The sequence below is a fragment of the Humulus lupulus genome, chromosome 2, assembly GCF_963169125.1.
Source record: "Humulus lupulus chromosome 2, drHumLupu1.1, whole genome shotgun sequence".
Lineage (NCBI taxonomy): Eukaryota > Viridiplantae > Streptophyta > Magnoliopsida > Rosales > Cannabaceae > Humulus > Humulus lupulus.
The window spans coordinates 285,260,235-285,280,288 of record NC_084794.1 but is presented as its reverse complement, the minus strand read 5'-3'; the positions used below and the strand labels follow the sequence as shown (position 1 = coordinate 285,280,288).

At 37.0% G+C, this 20,054-nt stretch overlaps 2 protein-coding genes and 1 long non-coding RNA gene across 4 annotated transcripts; 1 reads left to right on the top strand and 2 right to left on the bottom strand.

The window, feature by feature from the left end:
• Positions 1 to 6,387: 6,387 nt before the first annotated feature.
• Positions 6,388 to 11,646, top strand: LOC133819610 (INCREASED PETAL GROWTH ANISOTROPY 1-like protein 1). 2 transcript variants are annotated; one of them, XM_062252901.1, is made up of 9 exons: positions 6,388 to 6,508; positions 6,906 to 7,029; positions 8,677 to 9,270; positions 9,517 to 9,966; positions 10,066 to 10,197; positions 10,300 to 10,481; positions 10,591 to 10,702; positions 10,937 to 11,068; positions 11,193 to 11,646. In XM_062252901.1, the coding sequence occupies exons 3-9, from the start codon at positions 8,713 to 8,715 to the stop codon at positions 11,292 to 11,294; spliced, it is 1,668 nt and encodes a 555-aa protein (XP_062108885.1). In that variant the 5' UTR covers positions 6,388 to 6,508; positions 6,906 to 7,029; positions 8,677 to 8,712; the 3' UTR covers positions 11,295 to 11,646. The 2 variants fall into 2 exon arrangements, with proteins under 2 accessions (XP_062108885.1, XP_062108884.1); XM_062252900.1 differs by lacking the exons at positions 6,388 to 6,508; positions 6,906 to 7,029 and having other exon boundaries at positions 8,275 to 9,270.
• LOC133819611 (uncharacterized) lies at positions 7,707 to 8,571 on the bottom strand. Its single transcript, XR_009886403.1, has 2 exons — positions 8,432 to 8,571; positions 7,707 to 8,262 (listed from the first exon to the last, which is right to left on the bottom strand). It is a non-coding gene; the product is annotated as an uncharacterized LOC133819611 (long non-coding RNA).
• Positions 11,647 to 12,047: 401 nt separating the features above from the next.
• Positions 12,048 to 19,589, bottom strand: LOC133815618 (uncharacterized). The gene is made up of 24 exons (XM_062248434.1): positions 19,557 to 19,589; positions 18,444 to 18,671; positions 18,283 to 18,343; positions 18,108 to 18,202; positions 17,957 to 18,012; positions 17,795 to 17,870; positions 17,613 to 17,679; positions 17,297 to 17,363; positions 17,061 to 17,127; positions 16,732 to 16,815; positions 16,606 to 16,647; positions 16,331 to 16,486; positions 15,451 to 15,528; positions 15,263 to 15,331; positions 15,102 to 15,167; positions 14,864 to 14,992; positions 14,437 to 14,493; positions 14,195 to 14,284; positions 13,948 to 14,013; positions 13,680 to 13,748; positions 13,445 to 13,549; positions 13,105 to 13,289; positions 12,976 to 13,012; positions 12,048 to 12,470 (listed from the first exon to the last, which is right to left on the bottom strand). Exons 1-24 carry the CDS (start codon positions 19,587 to 19,589, stop codon positions 12,285 to 12,287), a joined length of 2,169 nt encoding a protein of 722 aa, XP_062104418.1. The 3' UTR covers positions 12,048 to 12,284.
• Positions 19,590 to 20,054: the final 465 nt, after the last annotated feature.

Here is a 20,054-nt window from a genome sequence, read left to right as displayed (position 1 = left end):
CCTTACGAACATTTCCCAGGAAACTATGCTTGCGGGAGGGAACTTAAAAAACCACTCCTGCGCGACCTCAGAAAGTGTTGCAGGGAAGATCCTGCACCGAGCGTCTTCGGACACTTTCTGAATGTCCATTTTTATTTCAAACTTATTGACATGAGATACTGGGTCTCCGTACCCGTCAAAGTTTGGAAGTGTAGGCATTTTGAACTTGCTTGGAGTTTCTGCATTAGCTATCCTCTGTATGAAAGGAGTGCCTTTCCTCCTATCGTGGTCGATATAAGATGTCCTTCCCTCGACCAGCTGTTGCACTGCCTGGTTGAGGGCATCTATCTGGGCCTGTATAGCGGCAGGAATCGTTGTGGCCTCTGTTGCTGGGGGGACGTTCTCGCCATGTCGCTCGCGGCGATCGTTGAGTACGTCTCGTAAATCCTCGTCTCTTCTCCGCTGCTCGCTACCCCCGAGCCGGTTGAAGACATTATTTTGCCTGGGCTGCCCCCCAGCATCCCGTCTATTGGGTTGGTCATCTTGAGGTACCTGGCTCCCGCCTCTACCTCTTTCTTCGTTCCTCCTACCAGCATTTCTCTTGCCTGAGTCGGCCTCATTATATCCATGGCCATCTCTGAACCTCGATTGGCTATGGTGGGATCGACTGTTCCCTCGATTTCCATCCCTGGCTGAAACGTCCCGAGCGTTAGAGGGCGGCCTGCACTGGTCGTTGTGTCCCCGTGCATTATCATGCCGTGGGGGACCCCGGACCGCAGAGCCTAACTCTGAGTCCCTCCTGTTATCAGGAGGGTACTGACCTCTGTTCGGTAGGTTTGGCTCATTACCCCTACGGCGTCTAGGACTGCGAGGCTGGTGCTCGGTCCTATTCTGCCTCTGCTGCGGGGGATTACCACGACCAGCTTGGGATGGTGGCTGTGCCTCAGGGTTCAGTGGGACATCGTCATGAGGCACCTGAGGCTGCTCGGGCCTTTGCGGACTTGAGGCTTGGATTGGTGGGCTAGGATTGGGACCCCTCTGGGGTGGCCCATTTGCAGGTTGGTCAGGCTGCGAGACAAGTGCGGCCTGATTCCTAGCCAGTTGCAAGGCTGTCTCGAGGGCTGCCATGGCTTCGCTCTGGCGGCGGTCCATCTCCTCCTGCCTTTCGCTTAATTTCTGCGCGCTGCCGTTCAATCTCCTGCTGCTGTCGCGCCACAACTTCAGCAGCAATCACTTGACTGGCTTTCAGATTAGCCAGCTCTTCCTGCAACGCCCCCAGGGTACTCTTCAGCGTTGCATCATCCATCTCTTCCTCCTCGAAGTCCAGATGTGGCTCATCCTCCGCCACGCTTGCAGGGGGAGGAGGAGGTGGGTTTGATGGCGCAGCAGCGGCCGCCTGTCTAGCTTTCCTTGCAGTTTTCGCCATTGGTTTTCTCAACAATGATAAATCAAGCTCTCAATGAAAGCACCAGAATGTTGACCCAGAATTTGGTCAACTGACACGGAGTCAAAATATGCTTGATGTGAATGAATGTGTTGAGAAGAATCGAATGACAAAAAGTAATAAGAACACGATATTTTATAGTGGTTCGGTCCAAGGATCTGGTAATGATCTACGTCCACTTAGACTGTTATTGATATAAGAATCAAATGAGTGATCAAAGAACAAGGGTTCAATGAGTTTCACTAACCTCTGAAGAACAATACAATATTTCAGATAGAATTACACTAGTATCAAGTAATTCGAAAGCCAAAAGTCTCTTCCTTGAGCTATCTTTCTCTATTTATAGGCTCAAGGGGGATTACATGATTTAGTTGCCGATATTCTCTCCTAAATAACCGGATATTCAGGAGATTGTGTGAGTTAAATTCAGGATCTTCAAAGATCTTTACAATAGTATTACATTGTCTGCAGAACCATCGACCAGACTGGTCGCAGGTAAGACTGGGCTGCTTACTGCTTCTAATTCGTCTTCTAGTCGATACACTAGCAGAGCTCTTCGAGGTGTCAGCCACGTGTCCAGGGATCAGTTGCCACGTCATCAATGCCAATTTTTCGGATAACAAAGGGTACCTCAGTTGACCTTATGGATTGGTCTAACTCCAATACCGAAACACTCTAATCCTCACTTCCAAAGTGTTTGATAAAGCTTAAGAATGGCAAAGCTTTTTCCCAACCCAAGTATTTATTACTCTTAAGGTCTCACTAGCACCTTGGAGTCTGATCACAACTAAAGAGTGAATGGAAGGGTTGGGCTCTAAGTCCTATTTATAGAGTTCTAGGAATAAAGATCTTCTTTTTGGCTTTGAATAAAAATAATGAATTAAATTGCAAATATTTGAATATTCTTCAGTCAAAGGCTTAGGATTCGGTGAAATCGTTCAAAGGTAGGTCTAAGTAGTCAAAGCTTGTTTTAAAAATTAAAAAAAAAATAGAATCCTAACTTCTAACTTCCTAAATCTCGTAACTCTAAACTCATCTATAGTAAAATCATCATAACTGGAGCTGTAAGACTCCAATTTAGACCATCTTTATACCGTTAGAAATTTAATTTAATTATCTACAACTTTCTAGAAATACTATTTTTTGAAATTCATAATGTAACTGGGTCAAAAATAGGTCGGAAGTTACATTACCCTAAAATTACGGGAAAATCTATTTAATTATCTAAATAACAACCTAATCCACAAATTTCTTAACTAACCATAAAATAACAAACTCTAATTCCCTAATAATCATGCTTATGACAAGTGTCATATTCTTATTGGCTTTGAATAAAAATAATGAATTAAATTGCAAATATTTGAATATTCTTCAGTCAAAGGCTTAGGACTCGGTCAAATCATTCAAATGTAGGTCTAAGGAGTCAAAGCTTGTTTTAAAAATTAAAAAAAAATAGAATCCTAACTTCTAACTTCCTAAATCTCGTAACTCTAAACTCACATATAGTAAAATCATCATAACTTGAGTTGTAAGACTCCGATTTAGATCATCTTTATACCGTTAGAAAGTTAATTTAATTATCTACAACTTTCTAGAAATACTATTTTTCGAAATTCATAATATAACTGGGTCAAAAATAGATCGGAAGTTACAGTACCCTAAAATTACGATAAAATCTATTTAATTATCTAAATAACAACCTAATCCACAAATTTCTTAACTAACCATAAAATAACAAACTCTAATTCCCTAATAATCATGCTTATGACAAGTGTCATATTCTTATTGACTCTATCTAAACCTTAGGTTATAATAAATAATACACCTAGAACCAACAATATTAATCAAACCTTATGTTATAATTAATATTCTTAAACTATAGGTTAAACTTATAAAATTCATAACTATTGCTATGAGTTTCCAACTAAGTCCCGGTTTGAACCAAAATCTACGGAATCTAAAATACTACAACTACTACTATCTAGCTAACTAAGTAAAATTCTGGGACGCTACATGATAAATGAGGACTGACAATAGAACCAACATCTGCTAATGGCATAGGAGTACCATTAGTAGTCATGACAGACACAGATGATGCAGGACACAAAGAAACAAAAGATTTCAAATGTGGAGACATGTGGTGTGAGGCTCCATAATCTAAAATCCATGTAGAGGAGGTCATACCTGAAGTGTTAGTAGGGGGCTGACCTAACGAAGAAGTGGCAGACATGGCATGTGGCTGCATGCTAAGAAACTTATGAAATTGTTCTAAGAGGGTAGCAAGAGTAGGATTGGAAGATGAGACCCCAAAATCATATGAGTCAGATGGAGGTACAGTAGCAGCGACATTAAATTACAGAGGACGGTATGGTCGAGATTGTGAGTGGTTGCCAAAATGTAGTTGGCTACTATAATGAGGCAGTTGATTGCCAAATTCTGGTTGGTTAGCATGATGAGGTGGCCTGAACTAATTTCTCTGTTGCTGTGGTGCACAATTTACTAGTTTAGGACACTAAGTCTTTCAGTGACCCTTTTGTTTACAAAAACTGCATTCATCAACCCCAACCTTTGTGTGAGATTTCTTCTCATGGCAAATAAAAGGTCTAAGAGGAACTGCCAAAACAGAAAGACTAGGTACTGGGAGGATGTCTTTTTCTACTTGAGTACTTGAGATAAATTTCATCAGTCAGCAACTCACTGGAGTACGATGTGAAATAGAGCCACGCAGCCCCTCAAAGTCATCACGAAGTGCCATTAAAATTTGAACCAGTCGTTGCTCCTTCCTACAAGCAATATAAGGTGCAAAAGCTTGTAGCTCTTCAGATTCAGTAAGAGCTAATTGATTCCAAAGATCTGTCATAACTGAATAGAACTCTTGAATACTCGTATCTTTCTGTTCAATAGCACTAATATTTGATTCTAACTGATATTGTTTTGCAAAGTTAGACTGTGTATACAGTCTTGCAAGATGATCCCAAACTTCTTTTGATGCTTCATACTTAGCTAATTGGGTACCTATTGAGTGTTCCACAAAGTTGTTTATCCAAGTGATGATTTTTGAATTATCCACTTCCCAATTTTCTAGCAAAGTTGCATAATCTGCTTTGTCATTTGTAGGTTTAATCACAGTTCTAGAAACATAACCCCACATCTTTTTCCCTTTCAATTTTTTTTTTCATCACATAGTTCTAATAAGAGTAATTATTTCCATCTAACCTCACACTAATTGATTGAAGGGAATTATCTCTATTACTTGCCATTATAGACACAAAACAAACTTCCAACAACTAACTCAGTCAAAAATTCTCAAATTTCACAATCTGACGAAACCCTAAAATTGCAGACGGACACAAAAATCACATACCAAGTTGTTGCAATGGTGCTCTGATCCAAATCACTGCATTATGAAGAAGACCCAAGCGGCTAGAAATTCAACTCTATAAACCATTCTCGGATACCATGATAATTATGCAAAGATTACACAATCTATAGAACTCAAAGATAAAGCAAAAAGCAAAGAGGTGAAAAGAGAAAGAGAGGAGCTAGGTATATTGCAAAAAAAAAAAAAGCAAAATGTTCTCTTACAATAAAAATAATCAGCCAAGCCTTATAAAAGGCAAAAGATAATAAAATAACATAAAAGACTAAAATAACATTAAGATAATAGCTCTATCAATAATCAAAAGAGACATTGATTTCATAGACACCCGAAATGCCCCCTTAAACGACCATGTTTGACCTTTTCATACAAAACGAAATGGGATTTTAATAAGGATTGTGCTTTACTCCAATACCTGGACAAAACCAAATTCCTACCCCATGCTATATCATCTTTATTATTTATGACACATAATTGAAAGGGTAGTTGTATTGTACATGTATGTTATTTGTATCATGGAACCATAAGCCGACCTTTGATCTGACCCACCACCAATATCATCTCATGCTTTTGTTTGTACTCTCCAGAAAAAACCCAAAAGAAACCATAGGCGACATGAAATTATTACAACAAACAAAGGGAGTTACCCTTTTTTCTTTTTGTATTTTTAGCACAATAAAGGCCCAGCCCCACCACTTTGGGAACTACTTTTTTTAAGGATCCCAACAAAAGATTTTGTGTTTGTTGTTATTTGAAAAGTCAGTATGGTTGGGAAATAGAAATGTGAGTATGATCTACTCTTTAGAGCACCATGCTAGATTATATTTTGGATAAATATTATAGTTCCAAGGGATCTTAGACTTAGTCATCATATATCTCAAACTCAAAACATACTTGCCAAATGATATTTTAAACATACATTATGTAGTAATTACCAAAGTGACAACCCTCATAAGCATAACCTGAAATCATTGACAAAATTCCCATGTAGCTTTTTATAAGAATGATGCTACAAAAGAAAATTTCATCTCATTTGTTATCAATGCAAGTTTAGTTCAACTAAAACAGGAAAAGCATTGATAAAACTAGAAAAAAAAGTTAAAGAAAGCAGGCCCTTGCTTTTTGATGCAATGAATTGGAGTAAAGAGGACAAATAATTTGATTAGTGTTGAACAAGTTTTAAGCAAATACATATATATATAAATATAAAAGTAGAGGGTTGTTGTCTCAAGCGTTAAGCAACAATTAAAGATAATGGATGTCAATGTCTCCACTCTAAACATGTGATATTAGAAAAGTTAGAAGAAAAAGTCTTCAATTATGTCAAATGTCTTTCTGTGTATATCTCATAAATCACAATCAGAGCAACAAATGACACCTTCTGTGATGTGAATTTGCAACTGACCTACAAAGACACCTAAGATTTAGCTCTATAAACACAACAACGTCCATACTATGCTGAGTTTTCCTTCAAATGAAATCCTTTCTATTCTGAGCTTTTTCTTCTATCAAAGTAGTTGGTTGGTCATTCACACTACATTTGCAAAAGTCACGGCAGAATATAAACCAGGACTTAAAAACTAAGCTCAGACTTTGTTGTTCTGTGATATATATTTTTGCCAAACGACCCAAGTGACAAAACTTTAACACATACCATCAACAAAGAGGCAAAAAGGAGTGAGCAAATCTTTATGGCTTGTCTTAAGGTACTACTACTGTTTACTATCTCTTCATCAGCATATAGTCTTCTGATTTTTCACTTTGCAATTAAGAATATACCTCAAGAGCTTGTGTGGAACTTGACATAACATTTGTTCGAATCTAGTAGTTTGTTTTGCTAATTTTTCTGTTTATGTCTCCATGCATGACAAACAATGTGGTGGTGAAGTCAAACATGTGAACCAAATTAAAGCCATCTGGAAAGTTATCCATTTAGTTTTCACTGGTCCAAATAGCTATTTAATATTCTCCTCGTGACATGAGTCCATTGTTTTGTTTTGTACTAAATGTTATTCTTGTTACTTGTATAACATGGGATTTGAAGAGAGCCACATGGAGTCATGCTACAACTAGGCGTTAAGAACCACTTCTCATTCTTTGCAGGCTAAACACACAAGTGAATGAGATATTTATGCCACTAGAATGTCTCGTACTTTTCAAAGGAAAAAAGCCACAAAGGAAGGATTTTTATAAGGACTTTGAGATTCTTATTTTTAGTGCATTTAAGGTATAGTAGTGGGGTGTGGTGTCCCCTCTCTAACACTCTCTCTTCATATACCTTTTGCTTTTTTGGTTCTTTTTATGCACATATATGCTCATTCTATAGTATTTAAAAACGTTTTCTTCAACAATAAGAATCTTAGCTGGGTCCTTTCTCTTGCTAGAGATTTGTGACTACTCATTCGGGCTTGGATTTTAACTTGGAAGTGCTGTTAAAACAAGCCCTTCACTGTAAAACTTTTATATATTTATATATATATATATATATATATACAAAATAAGCAAATAAAAAATGACCCCATCATGATCAAACTTGATTTTGACATTGAGGAAGGAATCTAGGGAATTTGTTGGTCCATCAACACCTGTGCTGTGCCATTTGATTTTCCCTTCACAGTAAGTCTTTCCTTGGCTGTTTTTTCTTGACTCTTGAGATACGGCAAAGGATATGTCTTTTGTCAAATTAAATGCATTAAAATGAAAACATTGGTAAAAAAAAAAAGCGCACTTATTAACTATTTATGCCATTGACTTTAAACACTATCATCACTGATTTTTGGCCACTTAGCAATTACATGATAGGTTAGGAACACATTGTTTGTGTTTGTCTACTTCATATCTTATGTATGCAAAGAAAATGCTATCTTAAATGGTGAAACCACTACAAAAAAGAATGACCCATAATTGTTTGTTAATGCTTTTCTCATAGATAATCCATAATTAACAGCACCAACAACATATATTATTTAAATCATTTAGGAGTTTGTCTTTGTCCTTGGCAAAGCTTCAAGGCCCATTAATGTGACATCTAACCAACCACCACACCACATATAATACCAATTTGAGCTTAAAAGACATTCTCAATGAATTAAAACCCATTCCTCTTTTTCAATTTTGCAGCTAATAATGATTAGGCTATGCTTAAACAAATCCCCATCTTCATCTCCATATGAACGCATATATAATAGTTTGTTGTCTTACTGTTGGGCATCATTCTGCAATCATTATCATGGCCATACATGTATAGAAATATTTATTTATATATATCAAAGGCCCCATCTCCACTTACTAACCCTCTTACCGACCTTAATCATAATGCAAAAAACTCAAATATTAATCCCAAATGATATGTCTTTAATGGACAAGAGCATCTTCAAAATATTATGGTGGCATTTTTCAGAGTAATTGCAGGATTGACTATACCAACAAAACAAAATCCAAAGCTGAGGTCAAATTGCCACTGTGCCACATACAATAATCACAATCAACAACAAAAGGGTCGAATTCTCTTAGCTTAAGTCTAAAGAAGTTTCGTAGTTCCAAAGTCTAAAAAAAACACAAAACAAATCAAAGTAGTCTTTTCATTAAATAAAAAAACTAGAATGAAAGAAGGGAACAAGTTTGCGTACCATGTACTTGCCGTGGGGGTTGCTTAACCACAATGCTTTTAGATTGTGAGGTGCAGTACTAGTAGGAGCTGCTTTGGTTGTGTTTTGTGAAGAGTCATTCATTGGTTCATGTGATATGATATGGAGAGGAACCTGACCTTGGTCAAATGGCAATAAGTATTAAGTAGTGTCCTCTTCTTCTTCTCTCACACAGACACATGCATCTTCATAACTCTTCTGTTACAAAAATATCTTTGTTCTCACAGGGCCTTGTTTTGGTTAACAATGGAGACTTTTAATGCATGAAGATGAGGGACACAACTAGCTCACCCCACATGTCTCAGACTACTTCCACCACCACCCCATCTCGTCTCAGAGCACCTTCCAAATTCAAGGACTCGCCAAGACAGTCAAGAGCAAAATCAGTAACCCCAGATGCAAACGACAACAACGCTAGGCCTCGGAGGCCACTTGTGCTGACCAAGCCTAAATCTGGAGAATTGACTCTGGGATCTCAAAAGGGTAGGGAGCTTGATGAGCCTAAGCAGGTGGGTCGACTCGGGAACCGGCCGGTTGTCGAGCAATTCTCTAGGCCGCGCCGGTTGAGATCAGCAGATGTTATAAGCTCGAAGAAAACTGAGGATAACAACAACCCAAATGGGAAAAACAAGGAGTTGCATGACAAGCTTCAAATAAGCGAAGCTTTGATTAGAGATTTGCAATCTCAAGTTCTGAGCTTGAAGACTGAGTTGGATAAAGCTCAAGGCTTGAACTCAGAGCTGCTGTCTCGGAACAAAAAGCTGGCCGAGGACCTCGAGGCTGCGGAAGCAAAAATAGCATCTACTAGCTGTCGTGACCAGGTGAGAACTCTTCTGTTATTTAAGTTCTGATAAAAAAAAATTCAACTTTTCTCCATAATTTGAGTTTTGAGCAGAAGAAGAAGACGAAGAATAAGATAGTGTGTAGTTGTTTAGTATTTGAGTTTGGACAAGGGAAAACAAGGAACCTTATTTTTTGTTTCAAATAGAATAATATTTTGACTGTCTTAGATATAGTTCTTATTATCCGCATCACTAAAGATTCTAAAAATTTTATCTTGAATGAAGACCAAGTCTGTTGGAAGGTATCCAAGTCCTAGTTTCAAAGACATTCAGAAACTCATTGCCAATAAACTAGAACGCCCGGTGGCTAAAAAGGAGACAGTTCAGGAAGCTAGCATCGTCAAGAAACCTTCCTCTCCATATCCACAACCGCCACCACCACCACCAATTACTCCAACTCTCAAAGCTAAAGCTGTTGCTGTTGCAAGGAAGACTCCATCCTCGGTGTCGGTGCTACCACCTCCTCCGCCACCCCCACCTATGCCCTCTGCTAGAGCAGCACCCACCAGTCAGAAGTCTCCAGCATTTTTGGAATTTTATCATTCGTTGACAAAGCAAGAGGGAAAGAGGAATTCTTCAGAACTGAGAAAGAGTCCTAATCATAAACAGACAGCTATTAGTGTACACAATAGCATAGTTGGAGAAATCCAAAATCGTTCAGCTCATCTTTTAGCTGTAAGCATTCAAATATTACATTACTTTATAGCATAGTTTCTTTCTGCAAAATCTTTTCCTGAATTTTGAACAATTATGTAAGCTTACAATTCTCTCCAGATAAGAGCTGACATTGAAACAAAAGGAGAGTTCATCAATGACCTGATTGCAAAGGTGTTGGATGCCTCATATATGGACATAGAAGATGTCTTAAAGTTTGTGGATTGGCTTGATGGACAACTCTCATCATTGGTATTTTGTTGTATCCCTTAAACCTTTCCAATATTCTTACTGCATTACTATCAATTCTCTTTTTCTTATGTATTTGCCTTTGTATACTGTGTTGTTCTTTAGGCTGATGAGCGAGCTGTGTTAAAGCATTTCAAATGGCCGGAGAGGAAAGCTGATGCCTTGCGAGAAGCTGCAATCGAATATCGTGAGCTCAAACAGCTAGAGAATGAGATTTCTTCTTACAAGGATGACACTGATATTCCATGTGCTGCTGCCTTAAAGAAGATAACCAGCTTATTAGATAAGTAAGAACTGTAAAATTTGTGTATTTTTTTTCTTTTTTTTTTCAAATGATATCTTGAATATGTTCTGTTCTCTGATCACCGAGTTGGCTCTTTTGTCTCCTTTTGATAGGTCAGAGAAAAGCATTCAACGGCTTATCAAGCTGCGAAATTCAGCTATGCGCTCTTATCAAGATTTCAAAATTCCAACAGATTGGATGCTCGATTCAGGGATTATGAGTAAGGTATTATATTTTCTTTCATATTCATCCATCCCATTATGCTATGAGCAGTAATGTATGGCTTATTTGCATCGAACAATATTATGGGAGGCACTGCCTTTTGCATCAAGTACTACTGTCAGTGTCACTCATTGCCTAGTGCATTTCCTTTTTCGATGGAACGAATCAAAATTTAATTTGAAATTATGTTTGAACTTCTCTAATTTATGACTTCTACATGTTCACATATTTAAACAGATAAAGCAGGCGTCAATGAATCTGGTCAAAACGTTTATGAAGAGAGTGACAATGGAGGTGGAAACCGATAAGGAATCGAATCAAGAATCTCTTCTTCTACAGGGTGTGAATTTTGCATACCGAGCTCATCAGGTAAACCTTAGAGGCAGTTTTTCTTTCTTCAGCATAACTTGTTCTATGGATTTTGTCAAAGGGAAAGACTTGCTGCTTCAAGTAGAGACAATTTGTGAGCTTATCTTTTTGTTTGGTGCAACAGTTTGCAGGAGGTCTAGATTCAGAAACATTATGTGCTTTCGAAGAGATAAGAGAGCGCTTTCCCGGACACATGGGAGGGTCTCGACAGTTATTGACATTATAGCTTCTGGTCTGGGCGGCAGCCAGGCATATTTTTTGTTTTGGTTTCTAATCCTTTACATACAAGCTCTGACAAGGTGAATGAAAATGGTGTTTGAGCAATTAAACATTCAACAAAGGTCTAAGCTTATTAACTCAAAAACTCAATAGGAGCAGGAGGGAGAAGAAGGGTCATATTTTGTTGCAGCAAATGTAGTGTTTATATTTGTTATGATTGTATACACGAATTTTGTCTTTTGATAAAAAAGCAGAAGAAAAAAAATGATGTTTACTGTAACTCTTTTATTATGGTTTTATTATATATACTTACTTACAATGTCGTAATAAACACGAATAGTCTCCGGAGTCTGCTCAAATTGATTCTCTCCCTTCATTTACAACTAAAAACCTCTAACTTTTATAATTTAATGTTGCTTTATGTTGGTTTTATTGGTTGTTGTCGTTGGTCAACTTTATGTTGTTTTCATAAACTTTGGTCGTTTACAATTTTTATGAGGGTAATTGCCCCAATTATTGGCCCCCAGAAAAACTTAATACCATATTTACAAATAAATTTATAAATTGAATTATCTTTACTAACTTAACTAGCTTTTTCTATTGTTTACACATTATGTATGCATTGGTCACAACATACTACCTTTTCATTTTATTTTATTTTTCTGCTGAAATGCTTTGTTACTTGTTATCCAAGTTTTGACTTTGTTGATCTTCTAGCTAAGCCATAGTTCAACTTAACTGCAAGTGCAAAACAGCCTCCAGAATCGATCATTCGATAGCTCTTTTGTGAGTTTTGACTTGTTATTGACAACAAGAACTTAATTATTGCACACTGCTTGATAGGAGACTACTTTAAAATCTCACAATATATTCTAAACTTCTGTACAATTTTTTCCTTTCATTTTTTTACATTTCCACCTACAAATATTGCTACTGTAACAATATTTTTACAGAACTGGTTATATCCTACTTTACAATGCAAATGTTCTTGTGTGTCTTACTGCCTGGGATATTTGAGCTTCGGCTGGCTTTCTTGGCCACCGGTGTTATTGCAACGCTTAATAAAGGAATCAAGTGTACGCTGCTTTAAAGGGCTGCTTTGTGGTTGGCTAGATGACTCGACGGTTTTCTGCTTGGAAGGGCTGCCTGCAACTTTCATGGTATTCTCATGCCCATCAAGCATCTACTCAACAAAACAAATTAGTTTAAGGGGAAATAATAATAATGACTATGATCTCCACTAAGAATGAAAATCATCTTTAAAGAGTAGGCATGTCAAAATGAGGCGGTAAGGCGGGGCTTCGACCCAGTAAAAAATGGGGTGGAATTCGGGGCGGGGCGCTGCTATTAATTCAAGCGGGAGCCCCACCCCGAAAACTTTTTTTTTTTCTATACTCAAATCCAATATTAAAAAAATATTATTTTGAGATATATGCAACTATTATATTTTTTTTTTAACATTATTATTTACAGGATGTCTTAGTGTTGGTTCTAAAATAGTGAAGTGTCTTTATATGCATTTCTAATATACAGGTATACTGCGATATACAGGGATACTGTGATATCGGGGCAGGTCGACCTGAAAGGCTATTGCAATTAGATGATGGGGTAGCTTTATATCTGAATGCAGTATAGTGAGTGCTGAAAGTGTTTAATAATAGATAAGGGTGGTTAGGGTAGAAATTTACCTGCCCCAAGTTTTCCAATTTGCTCTGAACAACATCCCTGAGTAGAGAGATAACCAAACAAACTCACCAAAATCAGAAATCAATTATGTTGAATGAGCTCAAAATTGAAATAATTGAACAAGAAAGTACCATATGATGTCATCAACTGTGTCATTTGCTAGCAGATAGTATACATTGACTGAAGACGCCTGGCCGATTCTATGAGCACGATCTTCTGCTTGAATCAGATCCCCGGGAGTCCAAGACAATTCCGCAAAAACAACTGTGCTTGCAGCTGTTAGAGTTAATCCAACACCCCCAGCTCTAATAGACAGCTGCAAAGATATTTTAAAATAAAAGTATCCGCCTTAGAAGACAGCTTTAATTATTATAGTATGCCAATGTCTGTATCCAAGTATTCGACATGCAACTGATGTCAATGAGAAAACTTCGAACACATTTATGAGTTAAATGAAGCAGACAGACGTACCACAGCCGCCTTCACCCAATCTTTTTCCTGGAAATCTGTAACCAGAGCTTGTCTTGATGCTGCAGGGGTATGGCCATCAATCCGAATGCAATCCACTTTCTTCTTCTGGAAATTGTAAGAAATCATTAGATTAACCAAGCTCAAAGAAGGTTCAATGTTTCTTCTTCTTCTTCTTTCTAAAAAAAAAATAATAATTTTGGGGTTAAACTTGTCAACGTAACTTAAGTGGCCTTACAAGAAGAAACTGATGTATGGAATCAATCATTGGCTGATGATGTGCAAATATTAAGAACTTACAGCCTGCCTGCACATTAATGACAATGTTCAAAGTTGCATATAAACAGACTTAAGAGGATGAGACTAAGAAAATTCTGCATACTGACCATGGTTTACTACACAATCAAATTTATAATTTACTACGAAGCTTGCAATGATAAAATCGCTTCACACTGTTCACAGTGTTGAGCAGTTTGTAAGAATATATCAACAGAGTGGAGGAGTACCTCGACCATAGTTGCAAGGTATTCTAGAACTGCTGGGATTTTGGCTTCAGCAGACTCAGTATAAATCTGGAGACCATTATGAAGTTAGTAGGGAAAAAAAATTGGGGTAGAGCAAATTTAGAAGGAAACTGATTTCATGAATGAGAAAACAGTAGCAGAATGCCATGATGATGTAGGTGCACCTATTGCACTGCAATTTTTGTTGGCAGATGACATGATGTTATGAGCATGACTAGTAGAAGATCACCTTGTTAATAAGATTTTTCTCATAAAATTTCAATGTATCAACCTCTTCTTTTGAATTGCAGGCCTTGATTTTCCTTTTCAGTACCTCCAACTAGAAAAAAGAACATTAACAAATTTATACTTTCATTCGCTCCATAAGCAAATAATCAAAAAGTATATAAAAGGTATTACAAGGAACTAAATGATGCAATAGCTTTATGATATAATTTTTGCACATCTGCTAGGGATTGATGAGTTGAATACCTCACGGAATAAGGAGTTAACTTGTTTCATGTCCTTTTCAGCCAAATCTAGGAAGACCTGATATTAATTAAGAAACACACAGGAGTTGTTAAAGAGCTGAAAAATAGTCTATCTCAAGTTGGTGTCCATCAAAGACACAAAAGAGGAAGAATGTGGTTGGGTTAAGTCATTATTTAATGATAATCATGAGGTGGACCATATGCCCTTCCCCCACATGAAGTATAGGGAACAATAATGCACTAATATGGTGTATGGACAATACGAACTGCATCTGCTTAATTGACCAACCAAATCTCAAAAGCAGTGCTTTTCCATCTAGAGCATCAAAGTGGTCATAATCATCACTTGCCATAATATAGTTTTTACTCATTAAGGCATCAAGTAGCAGATTGAACATTGCAGATATATACACGTGCAGCATGCTAACCTGCTGCCTACGCTTCATAGGTAGCTCAGAGAGGACATCTTTTTTAAGTCTACGAATCATCAAGGTTGCCTTCATCAGATTATGCAATTCTTCATGGTTACTTGCACCTTGATACATTCCAAATATTCCCTGAAAGATCAAGTTGAAAAAGAAAAAAAAACAGCAATAAATAGTCAAGACAGGAACAGATATAATCAAAATGACATGACAGGTCTTGTTATGATAACATATTACTTACACCCTTGCAATATCGATTACCGTACTCATGAACGTTCTTAAATACATCGGGATATAATGCCTCCAGCTGTAGAGTTGACACCAAGTTGTCAAAATAACTATTATAGCTGAAAGATACTTGAGCATTTTCAATAAATAGCTTATCAGGGGTTTATAATATACCTGTTTAAATAGTTCGATTGGTCTAGACAAAGCAGGTGTTCCACTAAGTAATAGTGCATACTGAGCTTTCTGGAATGTCAAGATTATGATTAGAGTGAAGTTAGCAGTTGGCAACACCAGTCATAATTTATCAGTTTGTAAACAAAATGAAATTAATAAATAGTAATCAATTATCAAGAAAGAAAGACCTTAATGACTGGAAGGGAAGCAGTTGTCCTCTTTGCCTGTGCATTTTTTAGAAAGTGAGACTCATCCGCAATCACAACCTGAATAAGAAAAAAAATGTAGCAACTCATCAAATAGTAAGTTTGTTAATATAATGGTAAGAGCATTTCCAATGCAATGCTGCTAAATTTTTGTGTCAAATCTGGCTATATTAAAAGTTATGTCAAATTTGACCCAAAGTATAGCATGTGTCAAATTTTACATAGCTATAAAATGGACATTTTTAATTAGCATAATACAACTTTTTTTTAATATCACTTTTTGTGTGGCAAATATCTAATTATTATTAATGAATACTTTTAACTTCGTCGTTTAAATAATTAAAAAATTGATAATTTTATTAAATATTTAGTTGAGCGTATTTTATTATTTTATTTTAAAATACATTTTAAATGACATTGTGCGTTGAAGCACAATGCTAAAATGTTATGACAAATATAGCATTTGCCTACTTTTGTAGCCAAATTTGGAATTGCATTTGGCATATGCATTGGAGAGGATCAAAGGCATGAAAATATAGAAAGCATATCTTATGTGCAAATGCATCTAGATTCAATTAAAAGAAGTTATAGAAGCTTCATTTCTTTTGGGCACATAACATTATCAAGCATAAATTCTTCAACTAATGTCTCTATATTTTTCAAATGTTACACAAATACTTTCCACCCATAATCAAACTTGACCAGATAACTACCTCCTCACTTCATCTGATGTAAAGCTAACGGAATCTGTGTAAATTACCGACTTAAATAATAAAACATATATATTCGTCCAATATGACTTCTTAATGTGTATATCAGAATTCAGTACTACAAATTTACATGATAATGAGATCACTCCTACCTTAAACTCTGAGGCCATGAGTAAGTTTTGTAGTTTAGGGACTACATCGTAGGAGATAATATTGAATAGACCGTCCAGATTAATAGTCCCTTTGGTATTCGAGGATACTATTGTGAATCCACTCTTGTTTGATCCACAACATTGTGACAAAACAACCTGGTAATTTACATTTTTTGGGATTGTTAAATACAACACAGCACAATATATCAAGTTCCTGATACAAAATGACATGAAGATAAAATAAAATAATAATAGAGGAAAGACAGGTTACATACAAGTATATCTGATGATGGAACATTCAGCCATTGTTGAATTGTCTGTACAAAAGGCCGATTAGTATATTCATCTTAGGTAACTATCCGCTCACAATTACTGAATATAAAGTTGAGAAAGCTACTTACTGAAGCCCAATGCAACCGTAAGGAAGAGGGGGTCAGTATTAGTACAGGCCAAGACTCACGTATGCATGAAGCTACAGCAATAGCCTACAAAATATATGGGCAAGATCAGAGTGGTGCTTTAACAATGCAAGCTATTAGGATTCACCTCTTCCTCTTATTCATTTAATTGCTGTTAAAATTCAGGGATTTTGTGTCGGGTTATTAACAATTCAACAAGAGGAAATCCTTTAGACTACAATCAGTACAGGATATTTCTTCAAACAAGGGACTCATATAAGACTCTTGATAAATTGCAGGTACAGAAAGAGTCTTCATGAAGAATAACTAGCCTGTAAAGTCTTTCCTAGTCCCATTTCATCTGCGAGGAGAACTCGGCCTCCATGCTGCAATACAAACCTGAAAAGAGCAAGATATGGAATTGGAAGAAAAAAAAATTGAGCTGCCATGTCGCTATTAAAAAGAAAATAATAATTAAATATTTCAAAAACATATTGAGGTTCTCTTGATGTCACGTGTAACAATGGTTTGGATTGGAGAGGAAAGATCACAGATAACTAGTACATACTTAACACCATCTCTCTGAAATGGCAAGAGCTTTGATTCGACAGCAGTGGGAATCTTGTCATATCGGTCTAAAAACCAAGAAAAAAGCAGAGATGACACTTCTGAGTAAAAAGAGTGCAAGATACTTCACAGACATAAAGAATCCATGATACTAAAATAACAGCTTAAATAGACAAGCCCGTGATCATGATCTAAAGCAAGTTTTAGTTATTCTCTTTTATTATGAGATTGCTATCATCTTACTAGTGGTATTCTATACTAAAACTTAAACGCATATTCAATCATCTGCAACAAATTTCTGCGAAAAAAGCATTTACCTCGGAGATCTGGAACAGCAGAAGTGGCGGCAATAGCACGATGCACTAGGGGATCTAAGTTTTCTAACTGTAAGAATTGTAACATAAGGATAAAGTAGAGAACTAACTGAGAATAAATTAATTAAACGCCAATCGAAAATGACAATCAAGGAGCTAAATATTGGAAAAGGAGAAGTTACCACCTCAACATTGACACAAGATAATTCACGCAAGCCTTTTTCAGCCTGGGACAAAGAAGGTGGAGGGAAAATCCAAATCCTGCAGAATGAATAGCATAAAATATTCAAGTTCCAACACAAGAAATGTTGTACAAGATACAAAGCTGTAGCAATAAAAGAGAGGACCTTTCTTTAGCATTCCAAGTGGCTTTAGGGATTTTGCGGAAAGCACCCACTACTACCTGAATTGAATTGAATTATACTGAATCGAATTGAATCTCAAAGGTAAAACTCTGAATTCCTAAAGCAATAATTATATTTTTTTTTTAAAAATTACCTGATCATATGAAAATTTAGCTGCAATATTTCCAGAAGCGTGGAGAAAAAATTTGACAGGAAACTTTGCTAGTCCCTTGGCCTTGGCGTGTTCATCTTCTTACACAAAAAGCAATAGTATCACATCAATTATCCAAATATATATATATATATATTTATATACACGAATAAATTACCAGCTGAGGGGAGTGATTGAGGTAATAGTGTGGAAGCGGAAGTAGTAGCAGTAGCATGAAGCTGCATTGTAATAATGAGTGAAAGATAAACAAAATTTTCAAAAAAAAAAAAGGAAGAAAGAAAGAGAGAAGATTAAGGAGAGTGAGAGAGTAAGGGTGACCTTGTTGGTGTTAGAAGTAGCAAGAGAAGCTGAAGCAGAACGTTGCTGAGCTAGTTTCTGAAAAGCATCTCTTTCGAGAAAATCCAATTGTTCGGCGCTCAGCTCCAAGTCCCAGTCATCGTCATCCATTTCCGTCTGCACCAGAACCAGAACCAGAACCAGAGAAAGTAAAGAAGAAACCACTATTTGTTTTTCAATTCCATTTGATTTGATTTTCTCTCTCGCATCCTATTCCCTCTCTTCTGTCAGTCCGGGCTTCGGTTTTATTCGAGCCCCGACCCGATATATAAACTATCAGCCCACCAACTGGCCCAAAAGCCCAAATATCATGGGTCAAAGGCCGACACTCATCTGAAAGCCCAAATTTTATGGGCTTCTTTATGTCGTTATGGAGAGTAAATTAGGCCCGTTACCCATTTTAAAATGTGATTTACATTTTATAACATGCTATTTTTTATTTTATAACTCATATTTTATATTTTGAACTCGTGGTTTATATTTTACAATATTTACATTTCGGCAAACACTTAAAATATTAGATGGGAGAGGTCAGGCGAAAGTAAAGTCATACAGATCTCAGAGAGAGATGACCAAACAAACAGTAAATCACGCTAATTACAATAAAAGAACACAACAACTCAAAGAATAACGACCTCCAAATAATGAAAGACAAACGACAAGACAAGGTCACGACCTTAGCAGCAAACCACACACAACAGAAGCTCACCTTTGAAACTTCTTACAATTAAGCGACAACGCTCCAAACTGCCTCAACGACACTTCACCAATGGGAACAAAACTAGGGTCAAACCAAAAAAACATAAAGTGATACAACACCATTATTACAAAACAAAACTAAGAGGAGACCTCAAACCAAACTAAAATAGACAAGAAAGAAAATTATCAAAAATAAGGACACCATGCAACAGCAAGATGAAAAGAACAATCACAAGCACCAAGTAGCAAGGAACGAGAAGCCCCACTCTAGAGATCCATCGTCGCAGACCACGACCCACACCTACGACATCACGCTTGCCTCACACCAGGCCCCAACCCATGTACCACCATAAAAGACCACCCTGCAAGGAAGAAGTGAGGAGAGGGACAACAAACCAAAACCAAACAAAGCCGGAGAATAAGACCCATCACCTATGTTGCATGCGCCACCCACCGCCTGTGTTGCTCGTGCCAATCACCGAAAAGGAGAGAAGGCCTCTCGACCGAAGCCCATCACTACCCCAAGGATGGCGATGGTGATCCGGCGAAGAAAGCCCAACCACTTTAAGGATGAAACCCTAGATCTGAAGAGAAGAGAGAGACGTGAGAGAAAAAAACACTTACAAAATAGGTTCACTTTTAATAATGATTTGGTGAATTGTGAGTTTGAAGAAAGGGAAAGAGAGTTGTATTATAAAAAATAGATAAAGATTAATTAAACATCTTTAGGGGTTTGGTATGATGTAATCTTTTTGTGGGAATGGTAATCTTCAATATTCTCATGTTTGGTAAAAGATTTTTCTTTTTTTTAAGTTTGGAAAAATTATTACTGTGTGTTGACCCAAGAATTGGCCAACTGACACGGAGTCAAAACGTGATTGATATGGACGAATG